General features: G+C 41.6%; 1 protein-coding gene across 1 annotated transcript in view; it reads right to left on the minus strand.

Annotated features, from left to right (window-relative positions):
- Window positions 1-25,927, minus strand: part of LOC134460614 (protein mono-ADP-ribosyltransferase PARP4-like) — a 55,539-nt gene that overhangs the window by 4,420 nt on the left and 25,192 nt on the right. The window contains exons 6-10 of the mRNA XM_063212983.1: window positions 22,158-22,208; window positions 17,754-19,137; window positions 16,811-16,920; window positions 2,955-3,088; window positions 2,322-2,385 (exon numbers count right to left, since the gene is read on the minus strand). Coding sequence (XP_063069053.1) covers window positions 2,322-2,385; window positions 2,955-3,088; window positions 16,811-16,920; window positions 17,754-19,137; window positions 22,158-22,208 — 1,743 coding nt within the window. The remainder of the gene's footprint in view (window positions 1-2,321; window positions 2,386-2,954; window positions 3,089-16,810; window positions 16,921-17,753; window positions 19,138-22,157; window positions 22,209-25,927) is intronic.

Raw genomic sequence — 25,927 nt, forward strand, 5'->3', positions numbered from 1 at the left:
GCAAATGAGGAGCGAATTCGCCTGCCACGGCCCAATCAAATCAACAACAACTGTTCCATTCCATTTGATTCGCCGCGACGACCTGATGACGGTTGGATTTCGCCTCTCTTCGCTTCGCCTGGCTTCGCCTCCTATGTGTCCCTACCGTCAGGGCTTGACACTGGCACTAGTCAACCGGCCAAATGCTAGTAAAACTTGGCTGTGGCTAGTCATACTTTTAGTATCACTAGCCAATTTGGCCGGCAGTTTATTCCTTGGTAACATACGCATCATAGCCTTTATGCTGCTGTTTGCCCATTGTGTATCAATTGTTTGTATTTAAGTTCAAGAAAAAGCTCAGTAACTCAGTTTCTATTTGCTTGATATACTTCCATGTAGAAAGGTATACACGCATCTTGCTTTAGCACCTCATCTTCTGAGGATAGACGTACACGTATCATGATAAAGAAAAAAAAGACGATAGAAAATCAGTGGCTAGTGGAATACCTGAATGGCTAGTGACTGGGGAAAACCACTAGCCACAGTGGCCAGTGGGTAAAAAAGTTAATGTCAAGCCCTGGAAAGGTTACAAAGTTTGCATTTTACCCACCTTGTGCAATTAGAACATACAGTACATACAACATACATAGGCTATACACTACCCTTCAAGTTTGCGATCACCATATCTTTTCCCATTATTATTTTTTTAAATTGAAGTTGTAGACATCCATTGAATGGCTTGAAAGGGCACAAAGGTACTGTAGGTGCTGAACAGCCAAAGGTGGAAAAAGGTTTGATTACCTATCAAATTGGTTAAACTGGAACTGTATTATCTTGAATTTATTAATCCTTTTACTTGACCAAGGTAGTTATCCCAGTGGGGTTGTCATTCAAGTGTAAAGAAATCTTGCACACTGTCCATTCCACCAACAAACTTTAATACAACGTTTTGGTCATTCGACCTTCTTCAGGTAAAGTTCTTTACTTTACCCGAAGAAGGTCAGATGACCGAAACGTGACTTTACTTGAAGAAGGTCGGATGACCGAAACGTTGTATTAAAGTTTGTTGGTGGAATGGACAGTGTGCGGGACTTCTTTACACTTGACCAAGGTAGTCACATGAGGCTGTTTCCTCTTGTTCAAGTGAGCCTTGATGTATACGCCAGTGTTTCCCAACCAGGGGTACGTGTACCACTAGGGGTACGCGAGCACACTGCAGGGGGTACTTGGAAACATGTTATTATTATAACAAATGTATGGAGCAGTCACATCAGGACAAAGAAAGTGATATAGAACATGAATTAGGGGGTACTCATGGCACAACTAAGAGGCGTAGGGGGTCCGCGGGATAAAAAAGGTTGGGAAACACTGGTCTACGCTATTACTTGAGTGTGGTGATGTGTGTTGAGAGCTGTGTTGCAGATCCACTTATAGGCTTCTCATAGACACACTTTTTTTTTTTTTTTTAAGATTTTTTTGGGGGCTTTTCAGCCTTTATTGGTTTCTGTGAGACAAGAGAGTGGAGGAGAGACAGGAAGTGAGCTGGGAGAGAGAGATGGGGAAGGACCGGCAAAGGACCTGGACCGGGAAACGAACCCGGGTTGGCCGAGTGGTAAACGTGTGCCCTACCATATCAAGGGTGAATTTCTCAAAACCAAAGTTGCTTACTACATTAGCTACTTTGTTGTTTTCAATGCATTTTCCCATTGGCAACTGCTGAAGTTGCTAACAGGCTAACAACTTCTCTTTTGAGAAATTTACCCCGGCCACGGTAGGGCCCTCAGAGATACACTTAATTCTTTCCGAAATTAAAATCCACATGAGTTTGGCCAGATTAAGCTCACATTATAGCCAGGATTAGAATGAAATGCAATAAAGTGATATATTGCATTGCAATACTATGTACAGTCATAATTTGTATGCAGTATATTCTGCATAGGCCTAGTAATGATCTATTGTTCTGGGGTGAATTTCTCAAAGCCAAAGTTGCTTACTACATTAGCTACTTTGTAGTTTTCAATGCATTTTCCCATTGGCAACTACCGAAGTTGCTAACAGGCTAACAACTTCTCTTTTGAGAAACTCACCCCTGCCTGTCATGCAATGCAATGTACTTATAGTGTAAGATCGTAATGTAATGCAATGTTATGTCATTAATGCAATGCGATGCAGTTATGTAAATGTAATGCAAAGTAGTAACATGTATATTGTGATGTGTAGCACTACAGTGTAGTATGATGTGATGTGATGTAGTGTCTTACTGGGCTCTGCAGAGAAGCCAGCTGCTCCCACGTTGTAGCGGGTTTTGATTGGTTGTGATGTGATGTGATGTAGTGTCTTACTGGGCTCTGCAGGGAAGCCAGCTGCTCCCATGTTGTAGCGGGTTTTGGCTCCGGCATCCTACTTCTGCAACACACACACAGAGTGCGTTACAATAACTATATACTTAATGTAGGGAAGATAGCAGGTGGTTGGACTGTATATTAAACAAAGAGGTTGCGCCGTTCTGTATTTTCATTACACACAATCAAGGAGTGCCGGCCAGAGCAGTACTTAAGCCCAGAAGGATGTTGAATGAGGGGTTCAGTATGAAAGGATGACGCCAGACGGATTGGTTAAAGTTGACTTCTTCTATTCAACTTCAAGGATGTACATTACAGGGATTTGGATCTGTGTTTACACGGATGTGTGAGTGTGTGTGTGATCTGCGGTCATTTATGCACACAAACACAGGATTGCTGAAGATAAAAGAGGAAACTTTCCGGAGTTAGGTGTAACTGAATCATGGCATCTGAACTAAAACAAAGATGGAGGAAGGCGTGATGTCACTTCCTGAAACAAGCGATGTCAAAATAAGAGTCCTATCGTTAAACTAAGGAAGTGCATGAAATAGACAGAGAAAACTACTCAATGTCCATAGCCTTTTCTACACTTAAAGAATCTCTGGTAATATCGTCATGCATCAGTTTACGTACCGGTACCTCTCAAAACCGCCCCGAGTCAGCGGTTCTGAGGCTGCAGGTTGCTCTGTCTCCTTGGCCCACAGAGGCTGGCTGGAATGGCAGAGGGTCTCATCGATCAATATTCTCATCGGCCCCAGCCTATCTACCTAGGGGGGTATTACAAGAACATGATAGTAAACCTGCTAATCAGATACAGCACCTCCACATGGACATTGTCATTCAATTCACCCATTTTGTCCTAAGTCGTTTTTGGGAAAGGGTGCCCTCTTCCTATTAAATCCTAAATATCTCAGCCTCCGAAGCACATACCAACATGAAATGAGTTACATTTAAAAGCCAAGACCCCCCCCCCTGCATTGTAATATGTTCATTCAGCTCTAACATACCCACATAGTTAATAAGATAGATAAAATCTCAAAATCCTGAAAAACCTGTGTATCTGTCTCCAGGACACAATGGGTTAAAGAACAGCTGCCAGTACTAGTAGGCTAACTATGTGAAATTATGTTCATTGACAATCCAGTAACCACAATTTTAACTGTTTACTGAATGAGTTTACTGTTGGCAGTTCTCTAATTATACTGGGAATTGTGTTCAAGGTGTGAGAGACTCTGTAAGAGAAAACAGCCTGACTAAAAGCGCTACAAGAACATGATAGTAAACCTGCTAATAGATACATTCCTCCACATGGATGTCATTCAATTAAGAAAATGAGGACTCATGGCTCTTCTACTAGATGAGTTACCACTACCTCAAGGTTATTTAACCTGCTTTACTACCTAGCCAAGTGCTTGGAATACCTGCATGGTTAAGGCCTTGTTCACGTGCAGGGACGCCGATAGGGAGGGAACAAATGGGTCAGTTATCCCGGGCCCAGGGAGACAGGGGTCCAGACCAGGGTACATAGTAGGCCTATGTATTGGGGTGGGGGACCCTTCTAAATGACTACCGGCCAATGTTGTCAGCTGCCCTGGTTGCATGTATGCGCATATTCACAGTATACTGTATATACAGTTGAGGACGATATTATTAGCCCCCCTCCTGAAATTAGACATTTCTCTTGATTTCTCAGTAAGAATGACCATTATTAACCGTTTCTGTTATTCTGGAAACAAATACACTGATGGAGATAATGTTCAATGAGTTGAATTTGGATTTGGCAAAAATGACAAGGACAAAATTATTAGCCCCCTGATCATTAATAGTCAATATGACGCCATTTACGAACTAAAACTGACAAGAGGCTCTGATAAGTTGCTACCTAGGTGGGCACATGCCTCACTAGGGATTTTGGCCCATTTCTTCACTGCAAAGTGTTCTAGCTGGTCCAAATTGCATGGATGCTGAGCATAGACATTAACCACAGACTCTCAGTGGGATTGAGGACTGGACTATGAGCGGGTGATTCCAATATCATGGTTTTAGTGTCCTTGAAGAACCTCTGAATTAATCTAAATGTATGCTTTGGGTTACAATGTTGTTGGAAGACCCAGCAATCCAGATTCAGACCCAGACTCCCTGTGTCTGAGGCTGAATAACAGACTAAACTTGATGCCCCACCACTGTGTGTAACTGTAGAAACTGCTTGGCCTCATTAGATCAAAGAAGCATTGGACACCTGCCTAGATGATTGTTATTGACCTGGCCTCACCTGGAGCTTTTTCCACCACCATGATTGACAGTTGTTAGGGCTTGTCATCATATTGGGCTTTGGGGCCATCATCACAGAAGAACCCCTTTACTAAAAGCAGTGCATATCAGAGTGTTATTGAGCTTTGCCTGTGAACATTTGAAAGTCAAAAATGAGTTTTGAACATCTCTGCTTTCATCTGATGATATTCAATTGCACCTGCTTTGATGCATGAATTCTGCTTCTGTCAGGTGAAGAAAGGGATAGGCCTTGAATCGTTATAAGATGGTTTCCACAATTAAACATGGTGGTGGATGTATCATTCTGTGGCAGCCTCAGCCACAGGAAACCTTGTTTGGGTGTACGGCACCATAAAAACTGAAAATTATGATAGAATGTGGAAAGTGACCTTGCAAAAATATGCTCATAGAGGGAGCTAAGATCTTCACTGGATCTTTCAATAAGATAATAACCCAAAACTTGCATCCAAAATAGTTCAAATGTTCCTCAAGGATACTAAAACCATGGTCATGGAGTGGTTCAGACCTCAATCCTTTAGATAGTATTTGAAGAGTGCTGAAAATGAATGTCCATCCTCAACATCCATGCCATTTGGACCAGCATAACTATTTGCGATGAAAAAAATGGGCCAAAATCCCTGGTAGGACATGTGCCAACATAGTTAACAACTAATCAAAGTGGCTAGTGTCAATTTTTGTTCATAAATGGCACTGTATTGACTATTAATGATAAGGGGGCTAATAATTTTGTCCTTGCCATTTTTACACTTTTTTGTTTAAACTCATTGTGAAAATGGAAAAGTCCAAATTTAACTTATTGGATACCAGCTCCATGGTGTATTTGTTTCCAGAATAACATACATTTATTAATAATGATTATTCTCAATGATTAATGAAGAGATATGTCTAATTTCATGAGGGGGGCTAGTAATATCGTCCTCAACTGTATAGGGTGCATTCAGCTAAATTGGGCCACTTTTTGGCAAATTCAAAAAGAACATCATGTGGAAGAACATCAATACTTTACCCAAACTTAAGTTTGATTGCGTAAAGTGACTCATAATCGGTAACACTTTATAATAATGTTCCTTAGTAAAGACTCAGTAAATAATTAACTAATGATGAATAAAACATTAACAAATGTTTTTATTATTAACTAAGCTTTATTAATGCTTTATAAAATATCTACAAATGATATATGCAAGATTTTACACACCTTATAACAGAGTATTTTATTCATTTACAAGCAACTTGTAAATGTTTGATAAATATGAAATATTAACATAGCATTTCCTAGTCATTTACAAGCATTTGTTTACATTTCCTAGTCATTTACAAACGTTTGTTAATGTTTTGTTCATCAATAGTTAATTATTTATTAAGTCTTTATAATGCTTTTTTGCATCCATTATTCTAAAGTGTTACCTCATAATCTTCCATTTCATGACAAAAAACTAGATGATTAATGTAAAAATTAAACATGTTTACAAGTTTTAGTGATAAGTGTGTCATCCTGGATGGAAAAAATGCATTCAGGTAAAATGGGCCACCTATTCAGGTAAAATGGGCAACCTATTCATTCCAATGGTAAGACTAAGAATTATTGCACAAAAGAAAAACAAAATTAGTGCTGATTTTAATATTCCTCCATTTTTTGTTTGTTTTGTTGTATCACAAATCCATTAAAAGAGCTCCCCTGACACCACCATCTTCAATAATAGTCACATTGTGTTTGTAGAAAATATTAATAATTCCCATTAAAAAAAACGGCCCAAATTACCTGAAAGGGGCGGCCCACTTTACCTTAACATGTTCAGCCAAAATGGGCCGATGTTTTTTTTGGTCATTTTTAGGTATTTACGATTCACAATGTTGCCACAGCTATGTTTTTCCAGATTAAAGGCACAAATTCAAAACATATCAATTTTTCCAGTTTTTATCACATCTGAAAACAGCATCATCAGTATCATCCTCATCTAGACGATTTCTTATTTTGGCAAGCTGAAAATTCACTTTCTTCTGTAACTCTCCATATGAGGGTTCCCCCTGCCCATCAAAAAAGTGTTATGCAATTCAAATGACTTTAAACTGATAGAGTAGTAATGTTGCAACAATTTCAGTACATTTTTGGTGGTTGTTCTGTAGAATTAAAAGAAATGAGACACCCAATGCTTACCCTACTAACAATTTTTAGTTCTACGAAGGTTCCTCCCTACTAACAATTTTTAGTTCTAAGAAGGTTCCTGGAACACAAGCCCTTGGTTCCAGTTTAGTTCTGGGTACGTCCCCAGAGAGTCATGTTTGGTTATTTTTCCGTTCTCACTTGGTTGGCAGGAAAGTTTAATTTTCGTTCCTAGAATGTTATATGTGTAGTTCCCATTCCGTTCCCTTATTGTTCTCTCACCGTCACTTTATTCCTGTTCATGTCATGTTTGTTCCCTTGCCATTCCCATATGGTTCCCTTAACCTTGTTGGTTGCATATTTGGTTCCTTAGACATGCTCCTGATGTTCCCCCAACCTTGTTTATTATTGTGAATGTGTTTTGGTCCTGCCCCACTATCTCTCACCATAGTTGAGGTACCCTGATCATGGTACTTAAGCACCTCCCATCCTCCACCATGACTGAAACACCTTGTGCCTGGCATCAGTTTGCCACACTGCTCTCTTAAGCTAAAGATTAAAGTTGCTGAAAACATGTAAGATATTTTTATTTTATAAATCAGTCTATACCGCACTGTACCACACTGTGAGAGAAATATCAGCTGAGCATGTATGAACACAATCTAGTAGGGATTGATACCAAATGTTTTCCTTAATGAAGTTTAAAATATAACCATACCTTCTACATCAAGTACACAATGGAGCAAGCAATGTAACATGTGCTATTACTGACTAGCTCACAAAGCAAGGCACAAGATGTAGCTAACAAATGCCATAAGCCAAAAGCGCCTTTAGCTTGCCTGCAAACATCAAGTGCACAATGGAGCAAACAATGTAACATGTGCTGTTACTGACTAGCTCACAAAGCAAGGCACAAGATGTAGCTAACAAATGCCATAAGCCAAAAGCGCCTTTAGCTTGCTTGCAAAGCAGGTAAACAAGCGCTATGCTGTGCCATGCTGACCAGCCAGCAGGCAGGCAGGCAGGCAAATATTTAAAGCACTGTGACAGTCCAGGTTTATATACAGGCTCAAGAGTACCATGTGACCAGATTGATTAGGAGTTTTTCAGGTGCAAGCAATTGAGTCATGATATACCAGCCCTAAGTAATTAGGTTTGGCCAGGCGCTGATGGACAGATTGGTTGTGAGGGGCCTGCTTGTTACCGGCAAAGGTGTAACAAGTTCTCAAGTTATTTCTTTCACTCAACACATCTTTTGTGTGATGTTGTGTGCACAGCCAAACCTTAGATCAACCCAACCAAGTTGAGTTAAATGAATGAAATGGAATAAATAAAAAAAAAAGATTGTGTACATGATTAAATAATGGAGGAAATACTGTACTAATATGTAGACGTATATGATTTAATCGGGTGGACAGTCATCATTGCTTATGCTCTGAACAACACAGTATAAACAAAGTTGGGGGAACATCAGGAGTACGTCTAGGGAACCAGACGTGACCAGACCTATAATGTAACCATCAAGGTTATGGGAACCATATGAGAACGATGAGGGAACAAACATGAAAAGCAATAAAGGTACGGTGAGAGAACGGCGAGGGAATGGAATGGGAACCACACATATATCGTTCTGGGAACTTAAATTAAACTTTCCTGGCAACCCAGTGAGAACCAAAACAGAACCAAAAATGACGTATCCGAAACGTATCCAGAACCGAACCGGAACCAATGGCTGCTTGGTTTTTACTGTAACCAAAGGGAACGTTTGTAAGTGGTAGATTTTGGTTTGGTAATAACCCCAACCTTTAGAGAACCAAAAGTCAAACGTTTTCTTTACGTTCTCTGTTACTAGGGCTGGAACACAAGCCATTGGTTCCAGTTTAGTTCTGGGTACGTGTCCAGAGAGTCATGTTTGGTTATTTTTCCGTTCTCACTTGGTTGGCAGGAAAGTTTAATTTTCGTTCCTAGAATGTTATATGTGTAGTTCCCATTCCGTTCCCTTATTGTTCTCTCACCGTCACTTTATTCCTGTTCATGTCATGTTTGTTCCCTTGCCGTTCCCATATGGTTCCCTTAACCTTGTTGGTTGCATATTTGGTTCCTTAGACATGCTCGTGATGTTCCCCCAACCTTGTTTATTATTGTGAATGTGTTTTGGTCCTGCCCCACTATCTCTCACCATATTTGAGGTACCCTGATCATGGTACTTAAGCACCTCCCATCCTCCACCATGACTGAAACACCCTGCGCCTGGCATCACTTTGGCACACTGCTCTCTTAAAATAATGTATAAGGTTGCTGAAAACATGTGTACGTCTATATTTTATATATCAGTCTATGCTGAACCACATTGTGAGAAAAATATTTGCTGAGCATGTATGAACACAATCTAGTGGGGATTAATACGAAATGTTTCCCTTAATGAAGTTTAAAGATAACCATACCATCTACATCAAGTGCACAATGGAGCAAGCAATGTAACATGTGCTGTTACTGACTAGCTCACAAAGCAAGGCACAAGATGTAGCTAACAAATGCCATAAGCCAAAAGCGCTGTTAGCTTGCTTGCAAAGCAGGTAAACAAGCGCTATGCTGTGCCATGCTGACCAGCCAACAGGCAGGCAGGCAGGCAAATGACTAAAGCACTCTGACAGTCCAGGTTTATATACAGGCTCAAGAGTACCATGTGACCAGATTGATTAGGAGTTTTTCAGGTGCAAGCTATTGAATCATGATATACCAGCCCTAAGTAATTAGGTTTGGCCAGGCGCTGATGGACAGATTGGTTGTGAGGGGCCTGCTTGTTACCGGCAAAGGTGTAACAAGTTCTCAAGTTATTTCTTTCACTCACCACATCTTTTGTGTGATGTTGTGTGCACAGCCAAACCTTAGATCAACCCAACCAAGTTGAGTTAAATGAATGAAATGGAATTTAAAAAAAAAAATAGATTGTGTACATGATTAAATCTGGAGGAAATGCTGTTACTAATATGTAGACGTATATGAATCGGGTGGACAGTCATCATTGCTTATGCTCTGAACAACACAGTATAAACAAAGTTGGGGGAACATCAGGAGCACGTCTAGGGAACCAGACGTGACCAGACCTATAATGTAACCGTCAAGGTTATGGGAACCATATGGGAACGATGAGGGAACAAACATGAAAAGCAATTAAGGTACGGTGAGAGAACGGCGAGGAAATGGAATGGGAACCACACATATATCGTTCTGGGAACTTAAATTAAACTTTCCTGGCAACCCAGTGAGAACCGAAACAGAACCAAAAATGACGTATCCGAAACGTATCCAGAACCGAACCGGAACCAATGGCTGCTTGGTTTTTACTGTAACCAAAGGGAACGTTTCTAAGTGGTAGATTTTGGTTTGGTAATAACCCCAACCTTTAGAGAACCAAAAGTCAAACGTTCTCTTTACGTTCTCTGTTACTAGGGTATCCGGCCCAATTTAGCTGATGACCCAATTTAGCTGAATGCACCCTATAATCCCCACCTGTGTATTTTTACATCCTGTTTACCTGTACAAACCCCAACTCCATAGAAGTTGGGACACTAGGTAAATTGTGAATAATAACAAAATACTGTAATTTTCAAAGCATCTGATTCTTACATTAGAAAACGGTACAAAGAAAACATATCAGCCATCAAAACTGACCAAAATTATTGTTTTGGCACAACATGTGGGGGCAGGGACAATAAAAGGCAGCAAATGTCGAGAAAGACTAAAAACAAAACAAAAGACAACACTCAACAGTTAATTGCATTAAGTGATGATATTATTTTGATATAAAAACACTGTTAATTCCTATCTTGGAGATGATTTCAAAATCTTAAATGGCGGTGTATTCTTCATCATGTTTTCCCATGTTTTATTGTCTGTAGTGCTTACAGTGTGACAGGTCTTGACCAAAAGTCAGCCATTTTATCACCTGCTGGTCCTTATGTTGAGGCTTAACGGTTAAAACATAGTAGAGAATGCAATTTGTCCTTACTATGTAGCAACAGCCAAAGATCTCCCTTCAAAATATAATGCAGGAGTGGCTTTTTATGCTGTTTACAACCCATATACATCATTCAGTGCTGTATTTAAAGGTACACTGTGCGGGAAAAAAAGGTACTGCAAGTATGCTGATCATTGAAACTGGACTGCCTATTGCCAAATTTGATCTTTTCAGGAAAGTTTACTAAGTAACATTTTTTTTTCAGTATGACCCAAGTAAAGTCATTTTTGCAGCTAAAAATGTCAAATTCTGGAAATTCAAAATGGCGGACCATAGAGAAGATCCCCCTTTCATATATGAAAAGTGCAATAAGTCATGAAAACTTAGAATACTTAGAATTTGATGGTGGTGGTAAGTGTTCATGAAAAGGATAACATTAGTGAATGGGTAGCATGAATTCTGGAAATAAACAACAATCTTAAACAGTCTACCTACAGTATAACTCTACAGATGAGTGAAAACAGCTTAACCAATGCACTACTGCACCCCAATGCCATCATGGAGGCTGACATTTGAAGTGAGTACTAACACAAGTTGGATAGTCCATTTTCACTGTAGCACAGGATGTGCAAGACACTATTTTCAAAAAGAATGACATTTTTTGACTTCTGTAAGCAAAGGACAGTTTACCATGTTTTCTGGGTCTATTTCAAGTGAGCTCGGGTGCATAGGAGAATGTTAAACCCCTCCATCATTTGCACACATGAAGCGTTCTTAATATGGTCAAGTTTTCACTAGCTGTAATACTTGGAATGCAAAAGTAAGACTACAGCCAATTACTGTATATTTCATGTTGTCATGAACCCATACAGCATTATTAACGCAATAGTAGGGGCCTGATTGGTGCATACCTAGGCCTAAAGTTGAAGTTACCAGCCAACAGGGGTGGAAAGTAACTAATTACTTTTACTCAAGTATTGTACTTGAGTAGCTTTTATGAATACTTTGTACTTTTTAAGTAATTTTTTAAATGAATACTTTTACTTGTACTTGAGTACATTTTGACCCAAGTACTTTACTCAATTACACTGGAACCTGGCCTGAGTACTGAGTAAAAAAAAATGACTGAGAGACAAAATGCCATGCACAATAATGCCACAATCCGCCGGAAATGAAAGATTGTGCAGGATGGCACACAGCATTTCCACTATTTTACTATCTTGTATTAATGTATTGGATGATGGCTGGTGCCAAGCAAGAGATAGAGGTTATGGTGGACGATATTCCAGAAAAATAAACATGACATTCTCAAGAGGAAAGCTAATTAAGTAACTAAGTAACTTTTACTCAAATTACATTTTAAGTGAAGTACTTTTTACTTTTACTTGAGTAGATTTTAGATAGGTACTTTTACTTGTACTTGAGAAGAATTTAGGCGAAGTAAAGATACTTTTACTTGAGTACATTTTCTGTACTCTTTCCACCTCTTCCAGCCAAGTTTACTGCTTGCAAACAGACAAGCTGGTGGTTAGGTGGGAGTCTAGATCTGCTGTTGACAGGTGGAAATTTGAAGACAGAAAGAATATTCTCAGGGAGGATGGAAATCGGATCACCTTTCCTTGTTAATGGCAAGTTAACCTTCACAAAATAGGCTATCCAAGAAGCTAATCATCTGCAGAGTGCGCCTTGTCGGACTCAAACCTATCAATTCAACGTCTGTCCGTGATATCGTGACACCCTATTTGTGATATGAACTCCGTGTTCAAATGCGTCCTGTGGTCTATTTGCAAGCCAGACTGAATACTGAGCGCACGCGTTGATGTTGGCTTTTAAAAATGAGTTCCTGTTTGCTCATTGTCTGTAGGCCTAATACACAATGGTGATAGGCTATGCTTAATAAAAATGCATTTCAGACCTAGTATTTTCAGGTGCATGGTTTCATTTCAGTAACTGTATTTCTATTCAGTCCCCGACAGAAATGACGCGCCCGGTAGACTGGTTGCGCAATGGCCCTCGATGGATTGGGTCTTATAATAACGACTAGGCCTAGTCTCTGTTTCGTGGTTTTCTGTTCGCATTTATCGATGGGACAGGAGTTTTTTTTTTTTTTTTTAAACAATATCCGTTTCAGTTTAATTAATGGCATGCCGTCCGACGACTACACTGAGTGGTGTAGCCTATTCACAATTGGGATACAGCTCATCACATACTGTCAAATTCAGATAGGCTATGTGGCTGCTATTAATAAATGGACAGACGAGCGCATTAGGTCTGTCTCTGCAATATAATAAATGGTCTGTGACATCGTCAACACTCCATCCCATAAGCAGCGATGTTAGGTACAGCATGACGTAGACCTGTACAGGAAACAAAAGCTATAGAATGTTGAAAACCCAACCACTGGCAGTTGAGAAATAGCGTTCCTGCGGCAGAGAAATTCTCCCCCAAGAGGACAATTTGTGAAATGCGGCTTTCACCAAGCTTTTCCATACAGCAGATGCTGTGAGGCGTCTTCAGTTCAGTGACAACATAAAACACTTTCAGAAAGATGTAAATCTGCTAATAAATTGCCTTAAGGCATCATTAGTTAAGAAAATGAGGACCCCAGGCTCTTTCACTAGCTGATTTATGAATATATCCCTATTAACCTGCTTCCACCTGAATCAACCTCTTGAAATAGGCACTACTATAGGTTAGTTAGTTAACCCTTTTACGTATGCAGGCAGAGCTGTGCAACTTGTTTTAACTTTTAAAAAAAAAAAAGTTTTTTTTTGGTCTTTTACGACTTTATTAATGACAGGATAGTATGAGAGGTGGACAGGAAGCCAATAGGGAGAGAGATGGGGAAGTGTCAGCAAATTACCTGGGCCGGGAATCAAACCCAGGTCGGCTGCAGGGGCGTAGGCAGAAATAATAAAACAGGTGGGCCCAGAAAAAATCGGACGGGCCCAACCCGAAAGCATGTAGGTAGATATTATAAAACCGTGCTCAAAAATGATACTTTGAAATTTAAATCATACAAATCACCGAAGATGAACCAGACTTCTGACAAAATGATTAATTATCGCTCAGTGCTATGCCATTAATTATAGTTCAATGAGGCAAAAGTTGACTGTCAAGTGTGAACGGGGAGGGCCTGGATGTCAAGTGGGCGGGCCCAGGCCCGCCCTTGGCTACGCCTATGGTAAGCTGCATTGCAGATGAGTGCCCTACCAGTTGGCCACGGCAGGGCCACTTGCTTTGACTTTGACCTGTCCCTTTGAACTTTGCATCGTCTGCTTAAAGATGGCCTCTCAACGTCATTTCATTAATATTGCTGCGTTCCCCATTGTTATTGAATGTGTTACGCGTTGGTCCTGTTTTAAAAAACGTTCTGGTTGCTTTGTCTCAAGCCATGTTTGCAAGCTAGCAAGGTGGCTTGCTGAGAAACGAGAGGGTGTTCCGGTTTTCTAGTGGAAATGCGTCTCTGATTGGCTCACTCCTCCTGCCAGGGCCGGTTCTGGCTTATTTGGTGCCCTAGGCGAGTTTGATTTCTGGCGCCCCCCCCCCCACCTTTGAAAGAAAAAAAAAAATTTCTCTCTTATACCTCACAGAACACAAGACTTATATCCTTAGTAAGCTTAACTAAATAGCATCAAGAACAATAACCGTTTTTCATCAAATGGATTTGTGGTTCTTTTTGACAGACGACCAACACATCAGATTGAGTCGCATGAAAGTAGCTTCACTGTGTGGTGTGTTGGATGTGATGGTGGTGGGGCCCCCAACCCCAGATGAGAGGGAGGTTATCAATGTGTTTGAATTGTAACGTGAAATTGAAATGCCAGGAAAGTGATACAGTACATTTGCCTGTAAAATGCATGTGTAGACAATAAGCCTACCAAGGAGGTCTGCATTGATCTACACTACCTACAGCATCACAAAGCATGGCAGCATAACAATTTTAATAAGCTACACATTTGTGCTGTCTTCCAAACCAATTTCATTTCTGGACTGGAAATAGTGGTGCATTTGTGAGTAGGAGAATGAGAAGGGGGCTATCTATGTGTGTTTGGAGGGACAGGGTGAGAGAAAGGGAGAAGAGCTGTCACGCTATTGAATTTCATAATATACAAAATATAGTAAAAGCCTCACTTGTCTGCTGTGCATGGTTCTGTTACATGATTAATGTAGGCTATGTCATTCTGGTCTGGAAATTAATGTTTTTTTAAGCTTACAACAAGCAGGTAATTCATGTGGATGGAAGGAGATATGGCAGCTAAAATTGTTTTAAACATTGCACCAGTCTTACTTTACATTGCTTGTCAACCTAAGCAAGTATTATGATATCAGGTGGGTGTTAGTGAGTAGTGAGTAGGCTACTAACAGCTACTTTACTGGATTTCATTGCTTGGCATACTTGGCTAATGTTAGCATGCTAACTAGCGATTTCTCTGATCAAAAACAAAGCTCTTTTTCTCTCTAATTCCAAATAGTAACCTCATAACTATTAGGCTTTCCATAATCACAAACGGTTGCTGATTAAATCACATAGTTCCAAAACACCCTCTGAAACTCCTGCATCATGCAATGAGTGGTTTAATGAGAACATAATAATCTCCATCCAGCAGAGCAGCACTACTGTTTGCGCTTGCCCCCTCTGTCTCTCGAGTGAGTCTCCAAATTCAAAATAGACCGCACGCTGTCACTCGTCCCGCCCCCTTTCTCAGAACTGTCTGTTTATTGGTTCACAGACTTCCCAGAGACAGTTGGAAGAGATATTACTATTGGCTGAGGGGCGCTTTGCCGTGAGGAGCGCTTTCGCCACTCTTTGTTGATTGCGACTTCATAAAAAAACTTCATATCGCAAAATTACGCACAGGAGAGCGCCATTTCGGCGCTCTTTCTTCACATGGCGCTCTAGGCGACCGCCTAGCCGGCCTATGCTAAAAACCGGCCCTGCCTCCTGCTCTTGTGGAAATGAGTCTTTGATTGGCTAAGTCCTCCTGTTCTCAGAGAGATGGTAATGGGAAACAGAGGCGAGCTGCAGGCACGGAGCAACTAGAGTGGGCATGCTGTATGTATGAGGCTTTGTGCTGTGTGTGTATCTGAGAGTAGCAACCAGCTGATAGCTAAGCTAAGCTACCCACAAGCCGTTGCTTGTTTTGAAAACAAGCAGAAAAAAATTACTCAACATGTTTTTAGAAAAATGGGTCGGCATAAACCTTTGTGGGCAATGCCTTCTTTCGACGTGACGCAACACAGAAAGGCTTTCGTGATTCGCTTGTTTCTCTGCATTATTTATGTCAATTGAGAAACACAGGGAAACACAGCCAGGCGAGGTGACGCACCGTTATGAGAGCCTTACAAGTGAGTTTAACTTGGGGTGACCATCCGATTTTCAAAAGGAGTGAGTAAAACTGTGTTTTATCGGAAGTTGGCCTTTGATGTTTTTCTGTCTCGCAATGTGCATTATGTGTACTGTATATAAGAAACTTGTCACCCTTACTTAATATAACATATTATTATTGTTATTATTATAATGATTGTATTTTTAGTAGTTTACTTTAAAATTTTACACTGCCCAAATGTTATCTATTTCACATGTTATACTTTTGTTCAACACCAATTTCGAAGTATCAATTATGACTGTGACAATTTAACATCTTTAGCTGTCAAAAAATAAAATGATAATGAAAAATAAACCTCTTTAGCTGCAAAGCTCACTGTGTGTTTGTCAGACTAGTATACTGTAGTTGCAGACTAGCACATTTGCACTGCCTACTCTGACCACATTCCTGCATACTGTGAGTGCGTAACAATATGCGACCTTGCCTCCTCCACTTGTGCTCGTCTCCTCGCCCCACTTCCTCCTCCGTGGAGAAAACGATAAAGTTTCCCAGCTGTCAGCCTCGCCACAACAACTTTTGAGGGACTGTTTTTCATTCACCATCCCAATTGCAAATGAGAAGAAGGCTTTACAATTGAGCTTTTGCAAGATATTGAAATATAATGCTGTGGTCAGTGATGTCATCATGACAAATTACTTCCTGGTACGAGGAGACAAGCACAAGTGGAGGAGGCAAGGTCGCATATTGTAACACACTCTGTGCCTTCAATTCCCCCCTGGGATGAATAAAGTGACTCCTACTGTACCTTCAACTGCATCGGCGTCTGTTGTGGCTCAAAAGATACACTTTCCATTTCCATCAAATGGGCAAGTTCTTTGCGCTGTTGTGGAGCGGATTTTTTGCCCACAGGCATGCCTACAGTAGGACAGCGGGACACAGGACGCACACACAGGCCGCATGCGCACACACACACACACACACACATACACACACACACACACACACACACACAAACACACACACACACAGACACGCACACACACACACACACACACACACACACACACACACACACACACACACACACACACACACACACACACACACACAGACACACACACACAGACACACACACACAGACACACACACACACACACACACACACACACAAATCATGAGAGAAATTGAAATGGGAAACAGGAGTGTAAATAGTACAGTAGTGGGCAGGACATAGAGGTAGAAAATAACGCTAGAGAGGACCCCGCCCCCCTTTTTACGGCAATCTGTAGCGGCCATTATCTGTAGGTAGATCAGAGAAATGGAAATTAACGGAGAACGAGGCTCACCTCTGTCAAAAATGGCTTAATCATGTGAAAATGTCCATCAACACACTATACAAGGACAATAGTTGAAGTGTGTTGCTAACTATGTTCATAAAAGATGTTATTTGATTTTTAAATGTATTTTATCGACTCATATGATTTAAGTAGATATTTAGCCTGACATTTCAAATCTGGTCTTTGATTAATGTGTTACTACTTCATATTCACACAGTTTTAGTCAAAAAATTGACAGGGGTGGGCGTGTTGTCCATTGACTTGCATTGCCTAAAGGTACCTACACTACCTACGGAAGTTGGGAAGCTCCAGCTGCCATTGTCCAGTGCTGTCGCAAATTGCTGTGTCCTCTCTAGTGTTATTTTCTACCTCAATGGGGCAGGATGTCAAGATCAGCAACGAGTGACTCACCTCTTACTGGCCTGGAGGAGAAGCAGGAGGAGGTGGAGGGACTCCGTGGAAGAGAAGGAGGAGGAGGAGGGGCAGGAGCAGGAAGTGGAGCGTGAGGAGGAGGAGGAGGAGGAGGAGGACAAGCAAGTTGGGAATGAAGAGGAGCAGCAGCAGTAGGAGGAGGAGGTGGAGGAGGAGCAGGGTGTGAAGGATCATCTCGAGCTCCTGGGGGAGGAGGAGGAGGAGCAGGGTGTGAAGGATCATCTCGAGCACCAGGGGGAGGAGGAGGAGGTGGATGAGACTGAGCAGCATGAGCATGAGGAGGAGGAGGAGGAGGCGCATATGAATGGAGGAATTCTTCTTCAGAGAGAACAGAAGCGTCAAACATTGAAGAGAAATCAGCTTCTGTGGGAACGGACATGGGTAAAGAGAAAGCAGCTAAATCACCCTCCTTCTCGATAACTGTAGGACTTGACCTTGGTGCGGCGTTGACCCTTGAGCCTAACTGGGACAAAGGAGAGCCGAGGAGAAGGGGGAAGGCAGGGGCAGGGGCAGGGGCAGGGGCAGGTACAGGAACAAGCTGCTGCTTATTGTAAGGTGTTGTGGCAGAAAGCTGCTCCTTCTCATTGTAAGGTGTTGTGGCAGACCCAAAGCTAAAGCCGGAGGCTTTAAAGTGGAAGCCAGGAGGCTGAGGAGGTTGGGCCAAGGGGGCTCCGCGGGTGGTGGGCAAAAGGGAGGGGCCGAGGCCGACAGGGGGAGGGGGAGGGGCAGGGGCCTGAACACTAGCGAACAAGGTAGTGCGCCCTGAGAAGAGAGAGGGGCGGGAAGGGGCAGATGCAGCTGTGGACTTTGATTCCTCAATTGATTCATCAGAATCTGGGGGTCCCTTAAACCTTCTAGCCCTAGCCTGGGACAGGGACCTCTTTTCAGTTCCAAAATCTGAACGAGGCCAGCCGACAGACCTACCACCACCACCACCACCAAGACTAGCACGAGGCGCGTCTTCATCATTAGCGCTAATAGTAGGTGGACCAAATAAACCACCACCACCAACAGTGGCACGACCAAATAAACCACCACCATCAACAGTGGCACGACCACCACCACCACTGCCAAAAGTGGCACGACCAAATAAACCACCACCACCACCACCAACAGTTATACGATGCCTTGACACAAAGTCTACAGCATTAGCACTGATAGCAGGTGGATCACCCAATGAGAGGTCAATGGGCCCACCAGATGACGATGCACTGGAAGCAGATGAAGTGGAATCCGAATAGGTAGCAATACTGCGGCCACTTCTAAAATTGTCCGCCGCATTGTCAGGAGGGGCTGCCTGAATCCCCGGGTGTTTGGCTAGGAAAGCAGCAAAGCTCTCACACGATCCCTCTATTTCTGAGTCCTGCAACACAAGAAAGCAGGTGTTTATGACATTTAAGGACAGTCTGCAGCACATTAGGTGTAGTGTATCAAAACTATTAACAGGGACTGCGGTTGCATGAAGGACATATTCTGATTACATGTGTTTTAAAACTGGAATATTCCTTGCATGTAGTAACTGCACTCAGTGTCTGTTTACATGTGTTTTAATATATGGAATAGATGGAATACTCCTTGCATGTAACTGCACTCAGTGTCCTTGAAGAACACAACAAGAAAAACAGTACAGTTCAGAGAGAGTAGAGAGAGAGAGGTTCCATTGGCCCATTGTTTCCAGGTTCTATAATTGCATGGGAGAGGGGGGAAATCCCCTTTAGGCAGACCTAAGCAGACCTAAGGACTGTTCTATTCAATGCTAGGAGTATTATGACACGCCCCTTTAGGCAGACCGGAACCTGGTCATGTTAGGTGCCCATAGGCTAGCAACCTATTACAAAGAATCTCTGGTACAGTAGTAGGACAGGGGCCTATACAAAGAAGCTGGTTCAGGAGTAAGCCAGGTTAAAGCCCGATTCGCACGGGATAAATATTACCTATGGACCCCTGGTAATTCGCAATTACCCCCGGACCTCCGTGATTTTTCGGGGCGCATTCGGACGGGATAAATAAACGTCTGTTACTGTATTTACTCAATTCACAGACATTACAAGGGAGTGCAGACGGCGCGCCTATGTAAAATTACCCCAGGACGTCTGAGTTTCGCCGAAATACAGTAGGTAATTCGCGGCGGAATTATTACCTCACTAATCGCGGACATGGCACATTCGCACAGGACTAAGAACTCAGACATTCTCTGTCATTATTCTGAATTACAGGGGGTCCATCGGTAATAAAAGTCCAGTCCGAATCGGGCTTATGAGGTACATCATCTAATAGAAGCAGGGGCGGAGTGGGAAGACTTTTCCCACCGGGAAATTTTCCCCTTGGCGGCCCTTTTTACCCCGGCCCCCCAAAAAACACACCAACGCAAACAACATGGTTCCCTAAACAAAAAGACAAAAACCACGAAATCTCGAAATCTGCAGTTGTACTACATGTGGACATTAGTATTGTCAAAATATCAACCTGAAATGGAGAATTGTAGCCTACACCTTGATGAAATACACAGCCACCATCACTGTCCAAAGCATTCACCATAGAACTAGTTGCAGGTTAGGCTACATCACACTAGGCCTACTGTTCCATGAAAATGTGCACTCCACTGTCATTTTGACAGTTTGTAGGCCTATTGAAATATCATTTAAGGAAGACAGGATGAGCACTTACACAAAGTTTTGAGTGTGGGGATTTTTAGAAGAGTAGGCTATATCTTACAAAAAGGCTACACTGTGCAAAACCCACCATGCAGCAAATAAGCCAAACCTAGGCTACTTCAAAGCACAACCATAAGTCAACAAAATTAATAGCCAACCGGTGTAGGCCTATCGTAAAACGCTGTCTTCGTCGCAGCAAATGTCTTAGTTTCTTGCAATTACTCCACTTTGATCCACAGTTTACACACCCAGCACTGCTCACATCAGAATCTTGTGTGGTGATTATTTTGTTCCATTTCTTCAGACATTACATAGGCTACATCCTAAATGTGCCACATATAAATATATGTACGACTATAAGGAGATATACCGGTAGTTCTAACAAATCAATGCCATCAAAACAATTCTGTGGTGTTCCTCCTTAGCTGCAGTTCACCTCCCTACCACTTGGTGGAGTCTGTCCGTAACCCAAGTAATTAACCACAGAACAAGTCAATCTGGACTGGCAGACTGTAAACTGTAACAGTCATGTGGAAATCGGAAAATAAATCATAACTTATCAATATTTCCATCCTTTGGTAACCAATCTAAATATCACAGGTTCTTGAAATACTGAAAACGAAACTGTAATATTAAAATCTAGTAAACTTCCGTGATCTACGGTGTATGAAAATTATCAGTAGAGAAGGGGTGTGGCCAAATTACTGTTTGACACCGTCACTGAGGTATTGCAATCTGGTACATGGTATATACAGCTCCAGGCCTTTTTATTAGAATAGCATGAAAAAGTTGATTTATTTCCATAATTCCATCAATAATGTTAAACTGTCATGGATTGTAGATTCATGGCCCAGTTTTTTAACTATAATCACCAGAAATTAACCCCCATTGAAAATGAATGGGGTTTTATTTCTGTTGAGTTAGAATTTAACTGGTGAGTTAACACCAAAACGTGGCATGGAAATCTACAGGGTATATTGAAGAGTGAAGTGTGGGGCACCAGGTCAACAAACAAGAACAGCTGACAGCAAAGCATCAAGGATATCTGGGCTTCCATAACTCCCATGCACTGTTTTTGCCATTGACTTCAATGTTAAGCGCATCATAGCCATCATGAAGACGAATGTCCTAACCAAGTATTGACCATTGCATGTTATGTAGAAAGTACCAAATTTCAACTGATTTAATGTGACCCGAGTTTTGATGAAGAAAATGTAGATTTTATAACAATATTCTAATAATGCGAATTCCCCAATTCATGGGTTTTTTGAGCTGGAAGGCCAACGTATATAAAAAGAAAAAAAATAATGATTGGAATAGTTAAAAAACTGGGCCATGAATCTACAATCCATGACAGTTTAACATTATTGATGGAATTATGGAAATAAATCAACTTTTCCATGGTATTCTAATAAAAAGGCCTGGAGCTGTATAGTGGCGAGTCAGCATTATTAAAGAAGGATGTAGTAAGTGATAGATTAGTGCTTTAAAAGTTCAGTTTTGAATCTTCAGGGCCGGTTGAGAACATAGACGGCCGCGACATTACAGTTCACGGCCGCGGCCCACCGGGACAAGTCCCCGATCTCCCGATGGCCACTCCGCGCCTGAATAGAAGAGCCTGGAGTCCTCATTTTAAGATACCATGAAAGGATAGACATACCCAGGACTGATATTTACAAACTGACATCAAAGTTCACCTCTGGTAGTTTTACGTTGGTAAAACACCTACCTCTTCCTCTACTGCATCAAGAACAACCGAACACAGAGCACGTTCAGAAAGCTGTAAATAAAAACAACCCTTTTCATTAGATATCTTAAAGCAGGTAGGAGTAATAATCAGAAGGAATTCACATTCTAGCAGTTACTGGCCATTTGCTGGTTTTCACATAATAGCCTTTTTGTACAGATGGGCCTGTCGGCGGGCCCGTTCACTCTCTAAGGTTATAACTTATAACATCTCTGCACTAAGGGGTTAAAACTCAAAATCTATCTGAAAAAACACAATATTTGGAATCTTATGGGGAATATCATGTTAACTGACTTTTACTCAAATTTACCATTAAATCCATTTTTCTGAAGGTATTTTGGCAATTTTTGCCCAGTTGTGTACTAGTACAATTTTCATAAAAGAGGCCGTTTCGTGGCAAATTTGAAGAAAATTTGGTAAATCACCGATGTATAGGTATTTATAGGGTGCTGATTTGGAATATTATGTATACCAAGCTGCATTTCCAGTGCTAAGCCTTTCTATAATAATATATCATTTGCATATTACTATGAGACTTTTAAAAAAAAAACATTTGAGTCGGTTATCTTGAAAGTCGGCCACCTTGAAATCATTGGCCTCCAAAATATAGGCAATGCATGTACATATGCTAGAGCTTCAGCTAGTGGTGTAGTCTACGTAGAACGCAGGTATATGCAGTATAACCACTTCACTTAAAATTGATTGATCCATTATTTAGAAAATATATATACAGTATAGAACAGGGGTTTTCATTTTCACTGACAGTGATTCTCCCCTTGGAGTTGATAAAGACAACCAAGCCCCCCCTCCCCCCGGAAAAAACCCACAACCCACCCACATTGGACACCAAGAGTAGCCTATCAATTATTACCCTCAAATAGGCGTTTCAGAGTGTATGTGATGTCATCTTGCCTATACCTGAATCTGTGACTGTGAGTTAGGGTTACTGTGGGGTCAGGCTACATGTTCTGTTTGTCTGATGCTCCACATGCATGGTACTACTAATGTGCAATTGTCCCATGATGCTAGGCCCACATGTAGGCTACTATGTCTTGTCCTTATTTAAACCAGTCTTGTTCAGGGATGCAAAATGAATGTTTCAATAACAATTGATAGCCTAATAGGGCCTACATGTTTTTTCATTATTATTAAATTGTAGGCCTATTTCTTTTCATTTTAAATCGTTTTAATTTCTTCTTATTTCCATCTTAATGGAGACTACTGTTGCAGTAACATCATGAACAGAAGGCCTATCCAATTCATTGCTTCGTTGCCAAGAACAGTTGACAAATGGTTGAAAACAATGACGACTCGCCTTTGATGCGCAAAGCTGTTCGATTCGGGTTGTAGCCTACATAAGAAAAGCGATATAGCCGCATGTCACCCTGCACTTGTAGCTTTGCTTGAGTGGATTCTTGGACGCACAGAACCGTGAAGTTAGGAGTAGGCTAACTGAGATGAGGCTATCAATTTATCCTCCCTCTCACATCCTCGGCGCAACTGTCATATCACGTGTCACATCAAACTTTTTTTTTTTTTCAAATTTCATTTGCAAACGTTGATGTGGAATTTGTCGCGCGCTGCTGTCCTACTACTAGGCTACAATTTGGGCGAGATTATTTCAAAACTTATCTTCGTTTAATTCGCCGAGGCGTCATGCCTCCGAGGCATACATTGGTTTTGGACTGCAAGAAAGCGTGAGCCTTTTATCTGTCATCCAACTTTTAAGCAGCGCTTGGGAGGGAGTGATGGCACGAGCCGTCACATACGTCACCTTTTTTTTCATCATATCTCCTACCTGCGCTTTGCTGCTTAATCTTTTCGTCTCCCTCTCTCTCTCTCTAGTAGAGCAGATTAAAGGCCTTTTTCAAGAGAATCGTTCACTTTGGTATAAAAGCATGACATTTGGCAAAGATACTCTCTAAGGGTCACTTTTTGGAAAAAAAAAACGGTGGCCACGCAAAAATTCAATATGGTGGCCATTTTTCAAGATGGCCGCCACTGCTACTGAATGGTTAGTGTAAAACCCATTAACTTTGGTTTAAAAATATGAAATTTGGCTGAAGTACTCTCTAAGGGTCACATTTCTAGTAAAAAAGCACTGGCCACGCCAAAAATACATATGGCAGCGATTTTTCAAGATGGCCGCCTCTGCTAGTAATGGCTAGTGTAAAAGCCACTTACTTTGGTATACAAATATGAAATTTCAATGAAATACTCTCTAAGGCTCACTTTTTAGAAAAGAAGCACTAGCCATGCGAAATTTCATTATGGCGGCCGTTTTTCAAGATGGCCGCCATTGCTACTAAATGGTTAGTGTAAAAACCCTTTACTTTGGTATAAAAACATGAAATTTGGCTGAAATACTGTTTGAGGGCCACTATTTTGGAAGAAAGGCATTGGCCTCCCAAAATTCAATATGGCGGCCATTCTTCAAGATGGCCTCCATTGCTACTCAATAGTTGGTGTAAAAGTTGCTTACTTTGGTATAAAAACATTTGTTTTGGCGGAAATACTCTCTGTGGGCCACTGTTTTGGAAGAAGGCCCTTACAATATGGTATCCATTTTTCAAGATGACTGCCATTGCTAATTCTAATTGCTCCACACTTGGTAGTTATTCACAACTTTCTGCAATTGTTAGATTTGCAGTCCAGAAGACCTCCCATTGATTACTAAGCTTTTCCCGTCCTCAGTCAGCAGGACTCTCTGCTTCTGGCTGACCTTTGGTTGCTTTTGGGCAAACATATCAAATCTATCCTCATCAATGTGTCTGGACCGTCCATCTCTTGTGAAGTGCTCTTTGCTGAATGCCGATGTCACTGTGTTGTCTCCATGAATGACCTTTGCTCAGGCACAGTCATACAGTAGCTGAGTTACTTGCCATTGATGCATCATCAGTCCCCGATTCTTTTGGTCAAGATGTTCTGTCATGGATGATATTGTCAGATTGGTGCAAGCTCTAGTAGATGACCCACACTTCCGTCACGTGGTTGGCCTTGTAGGGAGAGTGACTAAGTCCAGTCACACAGCAGTCCATTCAGAGCCTCCTGAGGTCAAGCTCCTTTTATGACAGTGACATAAGCTGGAGCAGAGAGATGGTGTGCTGTACCACAAGAGGGTCGATCATGGAAGGCATGTGTATCAGCTGGCGCTACCCAAACAGTTCTGGAAGAGAGCACTAGAGGGTGTGCATGATGAGGTTGGGCATCTACGTAGGTGCAGAATGTGCCCTATACCTTGTCCGTGTCTGTTTTTTTATGGCCTGGCATGGCCCATGATATCGAAGAGAAGTGCTTGAGGTGGGAGTGCTGTTTCAGATGGAAATTTGTTCTTCAGAGAGCTGCACCAATGGAGAGAATTACCACCATATACCCACTGGAGCTTATCTGCATGGACTACCTGTTTGTCTCTGGAACCAGACAGCTATGACACACAAAATATCTTTGTCATCACTGAAAACTTTACAAAGTTCTCAGTAGCAGTACCCACATGAGACCAAAAAACATTCAGTGGATTGGGGATGAGGATTCGTCTTGCAGTCAAATGTGTTTTTTTTATTACAGGGGTGTGACCATAGGTGAGCTCATCTGTGGCAAATACCTGTGGGACACTGTTGACTCTCTTGGTAACACGTCTCTTCCAATGCTCAGGGATAGGTGAATCCTCAAGTTTGAATCTGAGTAGCCCCGAGGATGACTCAGGGGCACAAGGAGCATGTTGGCTGGGATCAAATGGGGTGACACATTGGGTT

Source organism: Engraulis encrasicolus, chromosome 13, assembly GCF_034702125.1.
Source record: "Engraulis encrasicolus isolate BLACKSEA-1 chromosome 13, IST_EnEncr_1.0, whole genome shotgun sequence".
Classification (NCBI taxonomy): Eukaryota; Metazoa; Chordata; class Actinopteri; order Clupeiformes; family Engraulidae; genus Engraulis; species Engraulis encrasicolus.